The sequence below is a fragment of the Lactuca virosa genome, chromosome 4 (genome assembly GCF_052849685.1).
Source record: "Lactuca virosa cultivar CGN04683 chromosome 4, Lactuca_virosa_CGN04683_v6, whole genome shotgun sequence".
In the NCBI taxonomy this organism is placed as follows: domain Eukaryota; kingdom Viridiplantae; phylum Streptophyta; class Magnoliopsida; order Asterales; family Asteraceae; genus Lactuca; species Lactuca virosa.
In genome coordinates, this window is record NC_136429.1 from 331534531 (window position 1) to 331553993 (window position 19463).

At 42.3% G+C, this 19463-nt stretch overlaps 1 protein-coding gene across 2 annotated transcripts; it reads right to left on the reverse strand.

Annotated features, from left to right (window-relative positions):
- Window positions 1-4005: 4005 nt before the first annotated feature.
- Window positions 4006-7594, reverse strand: LOC145108554 (subtilisin-like protease SBT1.7). Of its 2 annotated transcripts, XM_079045585.1 has the most exons (4): window positions 6585-7017; window positions 6415-6485; window positions 6146-6335; window positions 4006-5854 (listed from the first exon to the last, which is right to left on the reverse strand). In XM_079045585.1, exon 4 carries the CDS (start codon window positions 5748-5750, stop codon window positions 4089-4091), a length of 1662 nt encoding a protein of 553 aa, XP_078901711.1. In that variant the 5' UTR covers window positions 5751-5854; window positions 6146-6335; window positions 6415-6485; window positions 6585-7017; the 3' UTR covers window positions 4006-4088. The 2 variants fall into 2 exon arrangements, with proteins under 2 accessions (XP_078901711.1, XP_078901712.1); XM_079045586.1 differs by lacking the exons at window positions 6146-6335; window positions 6415-6485; window positions 6585-7017 and adding an exon at window positions 7067-7594.
- Window positions 7595-19463: the final 11869 nt, after the last annotated feature.

Here is a 19463-nt window from a genome sequence, read left to right on the forward strand (position 1 = left end):
GGAGGCAAAACAGTGCATACTCTTCCCTGAATACGGTGGTCTGATCAAGAGCTAGGAACTCTCGAGCCATCGATAAACCTTAATCCCTAGTGCATACTTTTCCTTGAATTTAGTTACACAATCCTCCTAAGTTATAGCCTCAATAGCAATTGGTCTACAGGACTAGATAACCTTGCGCTACCAACCTCTGGCTCCATCATGCAAAAGGTTCACCGCATACCTGACCATTGCCTTAGTTGAGAAAAAACTAGTAAGGAAAGCACTCTATTTTCATCGATCAAATGCATACTAACTAACGTCACCCCCCCCCCAAATGCACATAGGAGGTTTACAAGCATATAACTCACAGAAGGTGACCTCTCGGGTCCTTAGTCAACCAACTTCAATAATAGTTTAAGCAGGCGCATAACATGTATCGAACATGGCGATTAAACAGTCCTTGATTGTCCTGAATATACAGGGCAGTTCCTCCAAAATGACTCATGAAACCTCAGATATGATGATGTCATGTAGATCCATATCGCTCGGACCCGAACACCATGGGTAATCATAGTTTACACCTAAACCTGACCTGCCAGCTCGAGTAGTGACTACATTGAATCTAAAAGATAATGGGAACGTGTTAAAATGAATTCACAATGTTATATCTCACACTAAAACTACCCAAAGGTTTTCTAAAAGCCTTGTGACTCTCCCTTATCCACATACGTATCATGTGGTTCTAGTAGTACGACCCCATACTATCTTCCACACCTATCCATACTGGTCGGAAGAATTGTCTCCAAGTTCTAAGTCACCCCAAATGACCATAACTAGGGGTCCTATAGTTGACGTTTGTGCATATAAAAGCACATACCACTAATATCCCTAGAATCTATATCCAGGATCCCACTCACCCTCGCTCTTGTATAACTATATGTCTTTGCTAGCATCGATAATCGCCTCGTGAATGCAAGTTGAATAAGTGATTCTACCCTAAGCCCACAACCAAACAAGGAACCAAAGTAAGGTTAAATCAAGCATTCTAAGGTTATACAATCCTAATCATGTACAACTCTAAAGCATTCACTTAGCCACTAATAACATTAGCATAAACTTTAAATAGCACATAGCAAGCAAATTATAAGGCAACAAGGCATCTTAAACATTAAGCAAATATATCATCAAATTCCTACAAAGATCCTTAGCCTAGATACTAGCATACATTTCTAACAGTTCACATATCAACAAATATAACAAGTACGAATATTTTAGGAATCACTTTCCTTTCCAAACTCTAGTTGATTGTACATATCAAATCTTCTTTCTTTTTTTATAAAATTCTTTTTGAAAAAGATTTTTGAAAATTCTCATATCCTAGTTTAAGTTCGGAATTACACGAGTGTTCATCCAAATCCCTCAAACCATGGATCTCAATGTAATGTCTTAAATTTCAAACCAAAATTTTTCTTTCTAAAACATAAGTAAAACATTCATTTTCATAAACATAGAAATACCAAGTTGTTTTGAACATAAAACCAAATACTAAAATCCATTGTATCAGAATCATCCTAAGTAGTGGGAAAAAACATAACCATTTGCGATATACATGAGTCACAGTCAAGATGGAGCCTACCCACTTCTAGAAGTACAACCTAAAAGGAAATTTAATCTACAACTATAATAAAAAATCTTAGAGGGTTCCCCAAACTACTATATATCAAATTGCATATACAATGCATACATACAAGGCTCATAGTAAATATCTCATTGGGCCTATAGGCACAAAGCCATCATCCTAAAAACCTATTGAACTATCATCCGTAATCAGATCATAGTTAACACCTCAATTGGCCAATAGGAACAAAGCCATCATCCTAAAGATATATGGAACTCCCAGTTACCATTCTAGTGTGCCTATTGGCACATAGCCAAAATCCCTATAATCAACGCACACCAAACAACTTTTCGTATTTGAATCTTAGAATCCTCTTTATGGGTAAAGTTTCCAACTTTATCCATAAGAAAGGCTTAATCACCCACAAAAGTATAACTTAAGTCCAATGATCCGCTTAAAATGCCAAAACCAATAGCATGCCTCGAGGAAAGTAGATGCATGGCCTTTTTATCTAACATGAAAGGTCCAAAAGCATAAAAATGTTCTTCTGAAGCATTAGAGTTCCTTAAAATCCAAGAACAATAAGATTAATGGACCAAAATGACCACAACACCACCAATACCTTAGATCTAGCATGCAAAAGCCTTAATGATTGGATCTGGGAGACTTACAAACCTAGAAAAGCTTATAATAAGGTAGATAACTTTAACAACTTGCTTCCTTGGACACCAAATAGAAACCTTCTTCTTTAAAATCACATAAAGAGGCAATAAGAACTTACAAGTACCAAAAGAAACAAATGTCGAAACCCTGGGGGTTTGTGTCATTAAATAGGCCCCAAAATCGAGGCTTCTAGGCATAGTCCCGTCAGTTTGTTGCATTGCGATCTTCATTAAGGATCGTGTTGTGACATAGGTCGTATCATGCCCATCAATCCATCGCACGACCACCCAGATAACACCCCAAAAACTCCATCGCACGACCACCCAGATAACACCCCAAAAACTTAATTAATACAAATTTAATTAATCAAAAAACATATCGGAATAACACGAAAATTAGGCGTCTTTATTTAACAATTATATGCATGATGTGATTTGGGTAGATAAACCTGATGGTCAAAAGTCATACAAGGAGAAAAGAGAGGAAGAAAGAAGATATTGATTTGCGGAAGGGGGGGGGGGGAGAGAGGGGTTTCATAAAATCGCTTTTACAAAACCGAGTCTAATAACTCCCCCCCCCCCCCCCCCCGCGTGCTCGCGCGTGCACACACACACACACACACACACAGAGACAGAGACAGAGAGAGAGAGAGAGAAGGATCACAGACCAGTTGGGGCGGATCAACAATGCAAGGAGAAAGTTATACATAAATGAATGTTAGTAACAATTTGTCATACACGTGGAAGGAAGGGGTGGAGAGAACTTACGATAATGCATAAGGAGGACTGACCATGAAGGGAAGTCGAGGTGCTTGGAGAAGAAGGAAACAAAGGAGAATGCGACGAATGTCTCTGAATATTGTAAATCAATGAATGCTGGGAAGAAAACGAGGTTTTTAATTTTTGTTTGTGATTAATTTAGCTCTATCAAAGGAGGGCATTTTAATTGTCATGTTTTATAATTTAGGAATAATCTCATCTCTTATTTCATTTTATGAAAATTTTAATCCTCCCTAATAAGTAAGAATCATATTGTCATATGTAATTCTCTCATTCAATTTGTCAAATGTCAATTTGGGGTAATTTAGAGATATTTGTTTTCCACTTGTTATTATTTCATTTTTTATTTTCCATTATATCATTAATTTAGTTTCTATAAATTAAATATACCATAATAACTATATTAATTTCAAATTTCAAATTTCAAATTTCAAATTTTAATTTCAAATTCTAATATACAATTTAAACATTCGTATTTAACATTTTGTTATAATTAACCTGTTTACTACACGGGTCTGACAACTAAACACCTAATTTTAATTTATTTATTTCTTGTATAATTTTTTTTTAATTTTTTCTCATAATTTTCACTTATTTCAAATTTCAAATACAAAATAAACTTCCCGTTACTCTTTCGTGTTTAACATTTTGTTTTAATCAACCCTTATAATATACGGGTTTCACAACTAGTTAAGTATAACAATATCATCATATATATATTAATTTTGCCTTTTAGTGGTATTTAATTCGAGTGTCATAAAATTATTCATGTCATTATAGATTTTAATTTTTATATTTCATAAACAAAGTATAACTAAAAGTATATATCTTTCCCTCCCGAATCCTTTTTAACTTTTAAATAAAGAAAAGTAGATTTAAGAAATGAATAAAAAAAAAAAGAAATTTACATTCCTTATATGTAGCAATATTATAATGTTGTAAAATGTAATTTGTTTTCTTAGCCGTGATTACATTTATTTAAACATAATAGCAATGTGCCTTTATTTTCTTATCCATAATAACAACATTGTTATATTTCCTTACAGTTATCATACCCAACTGAAAGCTATAGGACTACTTACAACATATTTTCCTCCATACCACTTTAGCTGACCAAATCCAGTAGTCCCTGATTGCATGGAACTAGCTGTAAATGTCACAGTATACACCCTTTTCTCTCCTTGCTTCGTGAAAATTAGCTCTTCTGGGTCAACTTTGATCTTGACGGAAGCCATTTTCAACCATACCGAAACCTTATAAGTCGCCGGAGATCCCACATTTTTCAGAGTCCTAGTGTACTTGACGGTAGTAGGACCACCTTGGTCGGAACCCGTTCGCAAATGAACCGCGAAAGACGGGTAATTAAGATCTTCCACCCTGTATTTCTTTCTACATTTGAAACTTCCACCTCCAAACATTTTAATGACATTTGAACTATAATTTAAAGCACAAAGGAAGCCCAAGTAGTCATTAGGTGAGGCATCGTAGACGAGACCAGGCTCCATGGCTCGAACCGGGTCCACATGGCCCGAACCATTGTCAAATGGGGTCGATGGGTTTTCGGTGACAATATCTTTTAACCCTTCACCGTTTTTGTATACGTTGTAAGCTGTGGTCATAAGCGCTGATCTTATTGCCGCTGGGGTCCAAGCAGGGTGAGCTGCTTTTAGTAAGGCGGCTAACCCACTAACGTGCGGACACGACATCGATGTCTCAGACACGATGTTGAATTTGACACGTCGTGTGTCTTCTATTAAACCGGTTGGACCGGTTTTACCAGTCCAACCGGCTAGAATATTCACCCCTGGTGCGATGAAATCCGGTTTCAGGATTTTAGGGGTGAGCGGGTTCGGGCCCCGGGAACTGAAAGCTGCGACTACCGGTGACGGTTGGATGTGTAATTTGGTTACTCCTGATGCAATTGTAGCCGTTGGATTATCTTTCGAGAGTATATAGCTTTTTATCGCTTCACCACCTCGGTAACCAATGGTGGCGGTTGGGATCACCTGGGCGTCGGCCACTAGCTCCTCCCCAAACTTTTCAGAGTTCACCACAATCATTCCAACACCACCAGCTGCTTTCACCACCATCCCCTTATGCACCCGTAAATTCCCGCCACGTTCACACATCACAATTTTTCCTGCAACTCTTCTCCGTGGCAATGTACCTGGGAGACAGAATTCCCCGGTGGTTGTGCTGATATTTCCGGCGTAAACAATCGGAACCATGGATTTTGATAGCAGTTTTCCACTATAAAGTGACACTCCCCGAAACTTCTTCCTGTTTCCGATAATAACATACGTCGGAAAATCACGGTCAATTGTTCCGGCTCCAACCGTAGCTATCCATGGCGCAACATTCCATAAACTAAACGGGTCAGGCCTGCTATTTCCTGCGGAACATGCTACAAATATCCCGCGGGAAACCGCCTTGAACGTGTCATAAGCCACCATGTCAGTCGTGTAATTAGCAAGCGAGCCGCCAATCGAGAGTGATAAAACATGGACACGATCTGCGATCGCCTTTTCTATTGCCGCCAGTATATCGCTCCCGAAACAACCACCGAGCCAACACGCTTTATAAACCGCCATTCTGGCATTCGGAGCCATCCCACGAGCCGTCCCTTTCGCGAACCCAAAAAGACTAGCTCCGGTCACCGTCGAACCAGCGTCTGTAGTCGCAGTGTGGGTCCCGTGTCCATCATCATCCATCGCAGACCGCGATTCTATTGTTTCATCAATCGGCCCATATGTGGCTTCATATGCCGTCGAAAAGTATGCTGCCCCAATCAGCTTCTTATTATAAGGAACGATGCCTATACAGACGACATTTTCAACACCTATGCCGACGACTTGTCGTCGGAAAAACCAATACCGACAACAAGTTGTCTGTACAAAGTCGTCGGAATAGCTCCGTCGGTAAAAGTGAAAAATGTCGTCGGGATAGATGTTGTCGGTACAGAGAAACCAATGCCGACGACTTGTCGTCTACAAAGCGTCGTCGGGATTGATTTTCGAAGAAAAAAAATAAAGTTTTATTATATACCTATTCCGACGACAAGTCGTCGGTATAGGTGAGCGGAAAAAAAAGAAAAAAAAATACTAACCTGTTCTGTGGTATTTGTTTGCGGGATTCCGGTGGTCGGCTTCTACTATGGTCCTCCGGTGAAGGCTGGTGGACACCAGAAAAACACCATTTCAGAAAAAAAAAAAACTAGAAATCAAATATGCTACTTGTTATGTGGGCTGTGGTGGCTGGAAGGAGAAGGTGGGTCGTCACAGGTGGTCCTCTGATCACTACTTCACCAGAAAATAACCAAATCAACCAAATCAGTGAAAAAAAAAACTTTGAAATCAAAAAAATTAGAAAGCTTACCGGTTTTGTGAAGTCCGGAAGATGTACACCAGAATTATTTCACAGGAGAAGGGGAGTGGCCACTGTGAAGGCTGTGAATGTGAAAGCCAACCGGACAAAAAACCCCAAAATCGGAGTCAACAACTTAAACAATCACTAACAAAGAAGAAAAGAACGAGTAAGAAACGTACAAGCTCGTCGCCGGTGAAGGTGAAGGACCAGAAGCGTGATTCTTCGTTGGGAGGTGGAGGAACAAAGGAAACAGTATGCAATGTCTACTGGGTTCTATTAGGCTACAACCCTAACCGACGACATGTCGTCGGCATAGAGTCGTCACACGGATCGCCATTTTTTATCCCAATGACATGTCGTCGGGATAGCTCTCCACGAAACGATGTCGTTAGTAATTCTTGCACCAAGGAAAATAAATAAATCAAAATCATAAAATCCGTAACCTATAGAGACGACATGTCGTCTGCATAGGTTTTCAGTATACCACCAAAATGCTTTTCGTTCCCGCCGCACCTGTCGAGACGACATGTCGTCGGGATAGAGTGTCAGGTCAATGCTATTTGGTCAATGTAAACAGAACACTATACCGACGACATGTCGTCACAGCGAGATTTTTACCGACGACAGGTGTCGTCGGAATAGATGTCGTCGGAATAGAGGCATATTCTTGTAGTTAAGCTCGTATCATTCTTACACTCGCCTTTCCACCATGAAGGAACCGGGCCAAATCCGGTGTCGTCAAGACTCTTACTTCCGGGCCAGACACCGGTGTCCACCACCCCAATCACCACATTATTGCTGGAGTTCAACCCGGAGAATATCGTTTCTTTCCCTGCAAGTCCAAGAAACTCTGGCGAGCGGGTGGTGTGAAGCTTGTATATAACCTCCTCTTTGACTGATAAAACACCGTGTTTTTTCTCGAGTAATTTCGCTTGTTCAACCGTGAGCTGGGTTGAAAAGCCGTGGATGACATTTTCATACGTATACAACATTTCTGGCGACTCGGAAACCGATTCCATAGATGTTGCATACCAATTCTGGTGGTCGGAATATTCTGGCGGCATCACAGCTTTGTCCATGTGAACGATGTATGTTTTCTGTTCCTGGTTGGTGTTTGCTGCCGTGTAGGGGTGGCAAACCACCACCATTACCGCCATCAGGAGGATGATCCTGGGGTTCATTTGGTATGAGGGTAAGTGGCGAATTATGGAATTTAAGTGGTGCTGGCTGCTATTATATATATAAGGGGTATGCATGGGTACGTACGTTGTTTCTATCTAGGATTGGAAGTGAAGGGACCTACAGAACTGATTCGACTCATAATAAGTGAGTTGCTGTTGCTATTTGTTTAAGTCTCTGGAAAGGAATCTTATTTGTCACTAGTGGGTACCGGTTTTTAATACCATGTTAAATATTGTTTAATCAAATTATTAAACTTGTCGAAAGCAACATAGATACTATGGAAATATAAGGAATCGTTTATTACGAATTTAAGGTGACTAGCAAAGAACTCATTTGTTATCTTAAGATGACATATCATGAATTCATGATCAACATATACTGTATTTGAGTGAAAATAACTGAAATTGTAATGATATCAGTGACTAATCAGACAAAATTATTTAATTTGTCTTTATCCTCCTCATCACTGAAAATATACCATTATACTTTATAAATTTGTCTAGTTTAATGCAACAAACGCAAGTTTAGAAGTATATAATACTTTTATAAACGTGGTTATATTTCTTATTGTTTCTCGTCTAATAATTGATGGAAAAAGGTTCTTGGTGGGTCTCTGTACGACTAATATGTTATCGCTTTAGTCGAGGATGAGGGATCACTTTATCGGAAGGAAGAACTATCGCAAAAAACTTTGTAATTAACATGTATTTAAAAATTGAATAGAGTCGATGTGAATGATTCATCTTTCCAATATAAGATATAAGTAATGCATATCTTTTGATTCGCGTCTTAAAGAGACTTAAAGACTATGCAAAAGGGACATATTCCCTCCGTCCCAAAATTATAGTCCATCTTTCTTTTTTGGTTTGTCTCAAAATAATAATCCACTTTTAAAAATAAATAACATTTTTACCAAAATACTCCCTCATTATTATTTAACCAACTAAGCATTTAATGGAACATTAAATGCAAAGTAAGACAAAACTGTCATTTTATTAAATAAAGTTAGTGGTAATTAATGTTTTTCTTAATATATATGTTTTTTGTCTGTGGACAATAATATCGAGACGGAGGGAGTATTAAAAAAACATTATTATGGAGATGGATATGTATTAGGTAGGTTATAATTGTAAATGAGTTTATAACCAAAGGGATTGTATTTTTAAAAAAATAATTACCAACTAATGGTACTTATGGAATTTATTTACTTAGTAATTATGTTTATTATTTAATAGGAAAAAAGTGAACGTTTCATTCTCTAAAGAACTACTCTCACGCGTTTTTCACGTCTTTCCCTAATAAACTTCTTCTTCGCCTTTCTAGACATCTTCTTGTAACTTTGTCTTTGTCTTTGTCCTTTTCAACAACGACTTATTAAATTATGAGAAATTAAATATCCTTATACTTTGGTTCCTACAAATCCTCCTACCCACTTAAATGATCGCATTTGTCATATTAATATATTAAAATATCATTAAATGAGCATTAAATGTTATATATGTCACTAAATAATTGGGTATGAAGATTTGTAGGAACAAAAAGTAGAACGATAATTAATTTCTCTTAAATTAGGCAAGAAGTTGTTGTTGTGCGTGTAACGTTCTTCTGTAGTCTGGCCCTCGTTGGCACCGCCTATAGCCATCGTGCTCCTGCCATCGCTGTCATCGCCGACACCTGACTGTCCATGAGCAGAACACAACCATCAACATTAGAGGGGCCGGCATAAGAATTTAAAACTGAACAAAATAAAAATGTGTTAAGCCATTATGTAAGATCTTAAAGATGAACCGAAGTGATTGAGAGAATAAATAATTTTCTATTCATACATGAAATCATTTCATACATATACAAAGGAAGAGAAGCAAACAACTATTCTAACAACTTAACTAACTTCTTAACATAATATGAGCTAAATTACATAAATGTCATTCTCTCTCTCTCTCTCTCTCTCTATATATATATATATATATATATATATATATATATATATATATATATATATATATATATATATTTAGACAACTTTGACCTTCTTGAGCTTATGCTAACAGCCCCTAAAGTTGGAGGTGCTGAAAACAACCCCAACTTGGATGTAGCATGTTCATGATGAGGTCCATTAAGAGACTTTGTCATTAAATCAGCTAGCTAACTGATGTTGGGTTGAGACACGTGACAAAGAAATGAGATCTGCTTGAAGCTTATCTCTAACGAAGTGTCAATCTAACTCGATGTGCTTTGTGCGTTCGTGGTAAACATGATTATTAGCAATGTAAATTGTTGCTTTATTATCACATTTCAAAGGGATGGGTGTTATTCTTGGTACTTTAAAGTCAGCAAACAATCTATTAATCCATGCAAACTCTGCACAAACACGACACATTGACCTGTACTCCGCCTCAGCAACTGACAATGAAATAGTAGCTTGTTTCTTAGATTTCCACGAAATAGGATTGCCACCAAACAAGATGAAAAACCGACTGATAGATCGTTTTGTAAGAGGAAAAGTGGCCCAATCGAAGTCACAATAGGCTACAATGTTATAAAGAGCATTAGTTTTGAAATGAAGTCCTTGATTTATAGTACCTTTAGGATATTATAACACATGAATAGCAACATCATATGAGCTTGACTTGGGGTTTGATTAAATTGACTAAGATATTTCACAGAGAATGCAATATCTGGTCTTGTATATAAAAGAAAGTTCAACTTGCCAATCAATTGCTGATAAACAGAAGGATCTTCCAAAGGGTCATCCATTTGTGGAAATAACGACAATTTTTATGGAAAAGGCATTTTCACAATAGTAGAGTCTGTTATAGAATAACATTGTAGCAAATTGTTGCTAAACTTTCGTTGATGTACCACCATTCCATGCCAATTTAGTGAATTTAAGCCCAAGAAAAAGATTTTTTGTCCTAAATCTTTAATCTTGAATTGATCATGTAATGAAGCTTTGAGGCAATCAATTTCAGAAAAATCATTGCTTGTAACAAGTATATCATCGGCGTATACTGCAACAATAGCAATTAAAGTGGAAGCCTTCTTTAGAAAAATTGAGTAATCATTTGAAGATCGATGATAGCCTCGATGTATTAAGGCACTTGACAATTTATCATACCATTGCCTTGACGCCTGCTTTAACCCATATAATGACTTCTTGGAGTTGCAAACTAAAGAAGGAGATGATACCAAGAGTCCTGGTGGAACACGCATGTATACTTCTTCATGGAGATCTCCATGAAGAAAAGACTTGTTAACATCAAATTGGTGTATATCACATCCTTTTTTAACAGCAACAGAAACAAGACAATGAATGGTAGTAAACTTAACAACATGAGAAAAAGTTTCGTGATAGTTAATACCCTCTTTTTATGTGAAGCCTTTAGCTACAAGAGGAGCTTTGTGATGTTCAATGGTTCCATCAGTGTAACATCCATAAAAATCATGCCAATTTAAAACTTTTCAAAGCAACCTATTTATTAAAGAGGTGTTTACAAAACCATTGTTCCCAAAACATTTATTTAAAATCGGAGTCATTTACGCATAGTTTTCAAAACTTTTACGTTATCAGAGTATCCCAGAAACCATATGTTCTAAAAACACGAGGATGTGTATGGTCACGCCTTCGCCTTGCCAAACATCTGGAGCACCTGAAACAATAAACTGAAACCTCAAGCACGAAGCTTAGTGAGTTTCCCCCAAGATACTAACACACAAAAAATAACATAAATCTCAAACAACATACTACGGGTCTAATCATCCATCGGGATGGAATACCCCAGACCCTCAGCCATCGGGTTGCAAATGCCAATATACTATGGGTCTAATCAACCATCGGGTTGTAATACCCCGACCCTCAATCATCGGGTTGGAATGCCAACATACTATGGGTCCAATCAACCATCGGGTTGGAATACCCGACCCTCAACCATCGGGTTGGAATGCCAACATACTGTGATTCCAGTACTCCATCGGGATGGAATACTCTCGTCCCCCAGCCATCGGGTTAGAATGCTAACATATTGCTAGTCCAGTCATCCATCAGTATGGAATACTCTCGGCCCTCAACCATCGGGTTGGAATGCCAACATACTGCGAGTCCAGTCATCCATCGGGATGGAATACTCTCGGCTCTCAACCATCAGGTTGGAATGCCCCGTCCTGTTGGCTTACGCACAAAGCAGTGAAGCCTCAGCCATCAATCAATCATATGCACATATATCAGATAATCACATAACAGTCTATAGACAGTCAAACCGATCTACAGATCACTAAGCATAGCAACATCCTATCTACTCGGACACCGATCTAACAGATCATAACCACATAGAAACATCCTATCTACCAAGATACCGATCTAACAGATCATAACAGTAATAAAACAGGATAACAATCGAAAGGGCCGGCGTTAGTGCCTTTGACCCTATTGATATAGTGAGAAGAACTCACCTCACAATGTCGAACTGAACTGAAAGAATCAAGCTCCTGAATCACAGCTCCAAACTCAAACACCTACAATCATCATAGGACCAGTCCTATCAAAACCCAAATTACCAAAATACCCTTAAAGTCAAACTTAGTCAACCATGGTCAAAGTCAACAGTCAACAGTCAAGGTCAACAGTCCTTGTTAACCCAACTCGTCGAGTTCCTTCAAAACTCAGAGACCGAAAACTCGAGTCAACTCGCCGAGTTTCCAAACAACTCGTCGAGTCCATGCAGCGTCCAGAAAGCGGGAAACCCTCGTACAACTCGTCGAGTTGACTGATAACGTGCCCTTGCCATCACGGAAGAGCCGCACCCAGCTCAGAAGGCTGGTGCGTCCGGCAGGCCAGACCCAATTGGCTTAGCGTCCGCCAGCGCTCCTAAGGGTAGGGCGCTCTGGAAAAAGATAAGCGTCCGCTAAAGGCGCCCTTGCGAGAGGCCCGCGCTCGCCAAGGGCGCCCTCAGCTCCAAGACAAATGATACGGTCAAGCGACAAAGCAAGGGATTAGAGCATTGCCGACAGGACCAATGGCAGCGCTCTGACAGATAGAGGAGCACGATCATCCAGTAAGCGCCCCGGATCCTGTCAGTCCAGGCGATCCTGTCTCGTATGGAAGAGCAAGATCGCTGAGTATAAAAGGAAACGCTCACGAACCCGACAGGTAAGTCGTTTTCACAAGCTACACTCATACACTCCCAAAGAACCCTACTAACTTGACCGTCAGAGCGTCTTTCTGGGAGCCTCCTCCCGGGAAACGGCTGACGGCCTTCTTTCTCGGTGACCTTGTAGGAGCAGCCCAAGAACTGTTATCGGAGTCTAGCAAGAACGAGAGCAAGGTCGCATCATTTGGCGCCATCTGTTTGTGTGACAGAGAACAAAACCAAAAGCACACAGTTCAACAACAAAAATGGCGTCTGACGGCACCGGTGAAGCCGACAGGACACCAGCTAGTCTGATCGGATCAATGGCGCCATTAGAAAGAAACACCACCGCCCATAGCGGCAACAAGAGAATTCCTGGACGACGGTGGTTCAACAATAATAGTCGAACCACTGGGTAGCCAACAACCACCAAATATCGGAGGACATTCTCCTCTCACAACCGCTTCAAGGGCAATCATCTCGACAAACCCATCCCAGTCGTCGCTTGTGTCATCACGGACGAGCGCCTATACCACGGCGTCGACACCACTTCAACAACAAATGTTGGTTCAGATGACGATGCCACCAGTCACATTCCTCCAAACGCCGCCATTAGGCCGGCCAACGTTGGTACAATCTGCAATATCCCAAGTGCCACAATTTTTCAACCCGATGGCGCAAGGGCAACCGCCAATCCCTCATATGATACTGCCATTAAACCAAACCACCGGTGGTCAGCCGTTACCCCAAGCACCACCGATAAGCCAGGCACCGATGGGCATGCAACCAACACTCTCCTTACCACCATTGGCTCAAGCCATGGCAACCCAGTTACCTGTTTTCTTCTCTTCACCGTGTACCATAGGCGAGCCTGTTGTTACTACAAACGCCCATTTCCAACAAACCACTATGAACAACCTTCAAGCCCAAAGCCAACCCATATCCTCTAGTCGTTTGGTTCAACTTCCATTCTAGCAACAAGCGTTCTACGGTCCTAATCCAGGCTATCAGGCATTCTACAGCAACCCAAGTGCACAACCGTACAACACGTTTCACCCCTACAACGTGCACATACCACTACCCATACCAAACCAAGATCGTCTGTCACGAAGTGTTACATCACCATTCGCTAAAGAGCTGCTAGACTACAAGATTCCAAACACGGCCAAACTACCCAACTTAAAAACCTACAATGGAACCACAGACCCAGATAGCCACATCGACACCTACGAGTGGACAATGACGTCACTCAAGATGGATGAGCGATTTTGGTGTACATACTTCCCAAAAACCCTCGATGGCAACACAGGCACGTGGTCCAAAACACTCCGCCCAGGCAGCATATACAACTTTGGCCAACTAAAGTATATGTTCCTCACAAACTTCATGCAGCTACGAAAATACAAAGGCGACTCCCATTCAATCATTGGCTGCAAGCAGAAAGAGGGGGAAACGGTGAGAGAATACTTCACGAGGTTCACGAATGTCACGCTAGACGTCCCAGGGCACGATGAAGGCCTGATAGTTGGGGCCTTCACATGGTGACTCTTGCCAGGCCCCCTATCTAAAAAACTCATGGGCAAGAAACCACAAATGCGGGCCGAGTTAAAGGAGAAAGTAGAGCGATATTTGAGGCAAGAGGAAGGAGAAGCAACGAAGCAATCATAATTAAATGTCATGGCATTCCCTACGAAATGCTATAGCCCAACCCACATAGAAACGTCGGGCGGAAGTAGGCACTTCGGGTGAGGAAAGCTCTTGCAGGGACGCTTCAAGCCATTTGCTAGAGATGACAGGCGGGGTTGCCGGCCAAACGTCTACATCGTTGCAGACAAGCCACAGCCGGCGAAAGCAACAAAGGGACGGTACTGCGAGTACCACAAGAGCAAAACACATGACACCGTTAATTGCTCGGTCCTGAAGAAGGAGATGGAGGAAAAATAGTTAAAGGGAAACCTCATCTAAATAGCGCGGAGCCTCCGAGCTAAATTCGACGCCGAAAATGCCAAGGACGCAACAAGAGAACACGTCCAGCCTAAGGAAATACTCATGGTGCGTGTCAAAAGGGAACGGCAGGACGATCAAAGCAACCTGATAAGCCTCACGACAACAACCCAAGGACTCACGTTCTCAGCAAGAGACCCCAGGCCTAAAGGTTGGAAAGGTGATAACCCACTCATAATCCAAGCATCCATAAAAAATGTAACCATTCACAGGGTATACATCGACACAGGCAGCTCAGCAGACATAATTTATGAACATTGTTTCCGCCTCCTCCCTGATAGATGGAAGGAGAACCTCAGACCCACCATAGGAAGACTAGTGGGTTTCACGGGACACAACATATGGCCTTTAGGCACAATCCACCTATCTCTCACGCTAACCAGCCACGAAAAACAACAAAGGAAGACAGCCTTGATCGATTTTGTGGCAATCGACACTCCACAGAACACAACATCATACCAGGAAGGACGGCCCTGCTTAAGCTTGGGGCGATTCCGTCAACAATGCATGGGATCATAAAGTTCAGTACCACTGAAGGACCGGCCATAGTCCTCGCCACGCCACCAAAGGAATTGTAATGCTTCGAGGTCATGCAGCCGGCAGAGATAGCACAGGATACCAAGAAGGCAAGGGTTGAGACGACAAACGAGAAAGAAGTAATTAATGAAGAATACACGGGTCAGCCGATCAGCATTGTCCGTAACCTCCCGGAACGCGTCAGCAGAGCGCCGGTAAGCCTACTAAAACAATACAAGCATGTGTTCGTATGGACTCCCACCGACATGATCGGTGTAGATAGGAAAGTTATAGAGCACAAGATGATGATCAAACCTGGCACAAAGGAGGTTAAACAAAAGAATAGGGTCCAAGGAGGGGACCGCAACAGGGCGATCAATGCAGAAGTAGCCAAGCTAACGAAGGAAGGAATCTTGAGAGAGGCAGTTTTCCCAACCAAGATAGCCATCCCCGTCATGGTGAATAAGCATGATGGATATTGGCGCATGTGTATCGACTATTCTGATCTAAATAAAGCAATCCCCAAAGATTGTTATCCCTTACCAGAGATCGACCAAAAGGTGGAGTCGTTATAGGGTTTTAAACTAAAATTCTTCTTAGACGCATACAAGGGGTACCACCAAATACTGATAAGCAAGAAGGATGAGGAGAAGACAGCCTTCTACACAGATCATGGCGCTTTCTGTTATACTAAGATGCCATACGGATTAAAAACTGCGGGGGCGATATACCAGCGACTAGTCGACTCCATATTCGCCAAGCAGATCGGAAGGAGCATCGAGGTAAACATTGATGACATGGTCATCAAAATCCCGGATGAAGCAAAACTGCTAGAAGACATTAAAGAAACCTTCAAGACGTTGGAGAAAGTGAAGATGAAATTGAACCCAGGAAAGTGCACCTTTGGATTAGAAGAGGGGAAGTTTTTAGGATATTACGTGACTAGGCAAGGAATACAGCCTAGCCCGGTCAAAGTAGATGAGTTCATGGAGACCCCACCACCGAACACCCTGAGAGATGCACAAGGCCTAAACGGAAAACTCACCGCGCTTAGCCGATTCATCTCGAGATCAGCTGACAAGGCCATGCCACTTTTCCACATGCTTAAGGGATGTATTGAGAAGAGCAACTTCCAATGGACAGCAGCAGCGGAGGCAGCTCTCCAGCATATCAAAGAAGTGTTGCATAAGCTGCCCACACTGGCCAGCCCTATCCCGGGTGAGACATTACAGGTATACCTGGCCTTGCCATGATCTCCTGAAGTACCTGAAACAATAAACTGAAAACTGTAAGCCCGAGGGCTTAGTGAGCTACCCCCAAAATACCAATACCTCACTGATAATACCATATCCATAATAATCAATCAATCAACATGCATATTGGGCCATCGGCCTGACTGGACCGCCCTACAGGGCCTACAGTCCAACTGAATCTATACCGAGCCTTCGGCATGACTGGACCGCCACGTGGGCCTACAGTCTCCCCGGACGGCTCATAAGGTGTGTTGGCCTTCAGCACAGAGCAGGACTGCCTCAACCCAAGCAACAAGCAATTAACCATGTGCGCATAACTAACATATACTGGCATATACAAACATCAAACATATCTATCTCCCTGATCACCAAACATAGCAATCTCTCATAACTAGAGCACTGACCTAGCATGCCACTAACATATTAATCCGTACGGATCATAAGAGAATAACATACTGTCTATCCTGATTCCGATCTAACAGATCATATCCACATGCAACATACCATAACGATAACAACTAAAGGGCCAGCCTTGGTGCCTTAGACCTTATCGATATAGTGAGGATAACTCACCTTGTAGATGTCGACTCGGTAGATAAACTTCAACCCTCGGATCACTGCCACAAACTCCACCTCCTATTACCATAGTATAATCATGCCCATAAGCCAACTAATCAAACCCTGGTCGAAGTCAAAGTCATCAGTCAAGGTCAACAGTCCATGTTGACCTTGACTCGCCGAGTACCCCCGGCTACTCGCCGAGTGCCTTGAAGTACTAACCCACTCGCCGAGTCACCGGAGTGACTCGTCGAGTTCCTTGGTTTACGATCGAGACCCTAAGGCCACTCGTCGAGCTTCCTTCTTTCGACTCGACAGTTACCCGCACATACATAAATTGGGGCAACCTTAACCGACTCGCCGAGTTGTTCATACACTCGTTGAGTCTACGACAATCTTCATCGGACTCGCCGAGTTGTTCTTCCAACTCGCCGAGTTCATGCCCATCTTCATGTGACTCGCCGAGTCGACCATGCGACTCGCCGATTCCCTTCAGTCCTTTTTTCCATACAGACTCATTTGAGCCATGCAGCGGCTCCAAACTACAGATCCAAGCTTCTAAGGCATGCTTTTCACGTAAAGTTGCAAACTTTACGTGCATGCATAGTTACAAAGGCTCTTAATGACAAATCCAAGCTCATAATGGGGGGGGGGGTTTCATACTCAAAGAGGCTTCATACATGACCAAATTCGGAGCTTTATGACTCTAGAACTCAAGAAGGGCACAGATCTGAAGTTACAACTTCAGATCTAGCTCATATCCCACATTACCATCTCAACCAAACCATAAAAAACCCTAGATCTCAACCAAAAGAGGTCTAGAAAGAAAAAGGAAAAAAGGAGACGACTTGATACCTCCAAAAGATGCTATCTGAGGTAGATTTCTGATTTTCCCACACTTCGTTGCTCCTAGCCTTTTGTTCTCCAAGCTCTTCTTCTCCAAAGATCTCCTCCCCAAAGCTGAGAATCGGGGCGTTACAATTCTTCCCCACTTGAACTAGACTTCGCCCTCGAAGTCTGATGGAATAAACAATGCCGGGTAATGCTCCCGCATTTCCGCCTCCGACTTCCACGTCCACTCGAATCCTCTCCGATGCTCCCACTGCACTTTTACCAAAGGTATTTCTTTGTTCCACAAAATCTTCTTCTTCCTTTCCAAGATGGCTACAGGCCTCTCCACTTAATTAAGGCGCTCGTCGACCTGTATATCATCCAGCGATACTACTGCCTCCTGATCCATAATACACTTTCGCAATTGCGAAACATGGAACGTGCTATGAATTCGGCTGAGCTCCTCAGGTAGCTCTAGCCTATAAGCCACTCTGCCAACCCTGGAAATGATCCTGAATGACCCAATATAACGGGGACCCAATTTTCCCCTCTTCCTGAAGCGGATCACACCCTTCCAGGGCGAGACCTTCAGAAGTACCATGTCGCCAACCTGAAACTCTAAATCTGATCGGCGTCTATCAGCGTAACTCTTTTGTCGACTCTGAGCGGTCTGCAGCCGCTGTCTGATCTGCTGGATCTTTTCGGTAGTCTGCAAGACTACCTCCGTCCGACCCATCACTCTGTGTCCAACCTCACCCCAACAGACCGGGGTTCTACATCTCCGACCATACAACAGCTCAAAAGGCGCGACGCCAATACTGGAATGATAATTGTTGTTGTAGGCGAACTCTGCAAGCGGTAGATGGGAATCCCAACTCCCACCGAAGTCAATGATGCACGCCCTTAACATATCTTCGAGGGTCTGAATGGTTCACTCGCTCTGTCCGTCGGTCTGCGGATGGAACGTCGTACTAAAGTGCAGCCGCGTACCCTGTTCCTCATGGAACTTCTGCCAAAAACGGGAAGTAAACCTGACTAAAGTGCAGCCGCGTACCCAGTTCCCCATGGCGAGAGACAATCTCATTGACGTACATATCGGCCAATCTCTCGGCCGACGAACTCTCCCGTATGGCCAAGAAATGGGCACTCTTGGTCAACCGACCCACGATGACCCATATAGCATCGAATCCCTTTGCCGTCCTCAGCAATTTTGTAATGAAGTCCATTGTGATCTGTTCCAATTTCCACATGGGAATCTCTAGAGGCTGCAGCTTACCATGCGGCCTCTGATGCTCGGCCTTGACCATTCTACAGGTCAGGCACCTCTCAACATACCATGCGATTTCTCGCTTCATACATGGCCACCAGTAGCTCAAACTCAAATCCCGGTACATCTTGGTGGCCCCCGGGTGTATAGAAAAGTGAGACTTATGAGCCTCCTCCATCATTGTATGTCGGACCCCTCCAGACATTGGAACCCAAACCCGAGCGTGTCGGCTCAATAATCCGCGGCTATCCTGAACAAACCGGGTGCTCTCGCCCTTAATTCGCTCCAACTTCCAGTTCTTTGGTCTCATGCCCTCAACCT

Coding starts and splice junctions, on each gene's coding strand:
- LOC145108554 (XM_079045586.1), bottom strand. CDS start 7,586: ATGAACCCCAGGATCATCCTCCTGATGGCGGTAATGGTGGTGGTTTGC. Junction 5,855..7,066: donor GAGCTTAACTACAAGAATAT/GCCTCTATTCCG, acceptor TCGTCTGTATAG/GCATCGTTCCTTATAATAAG.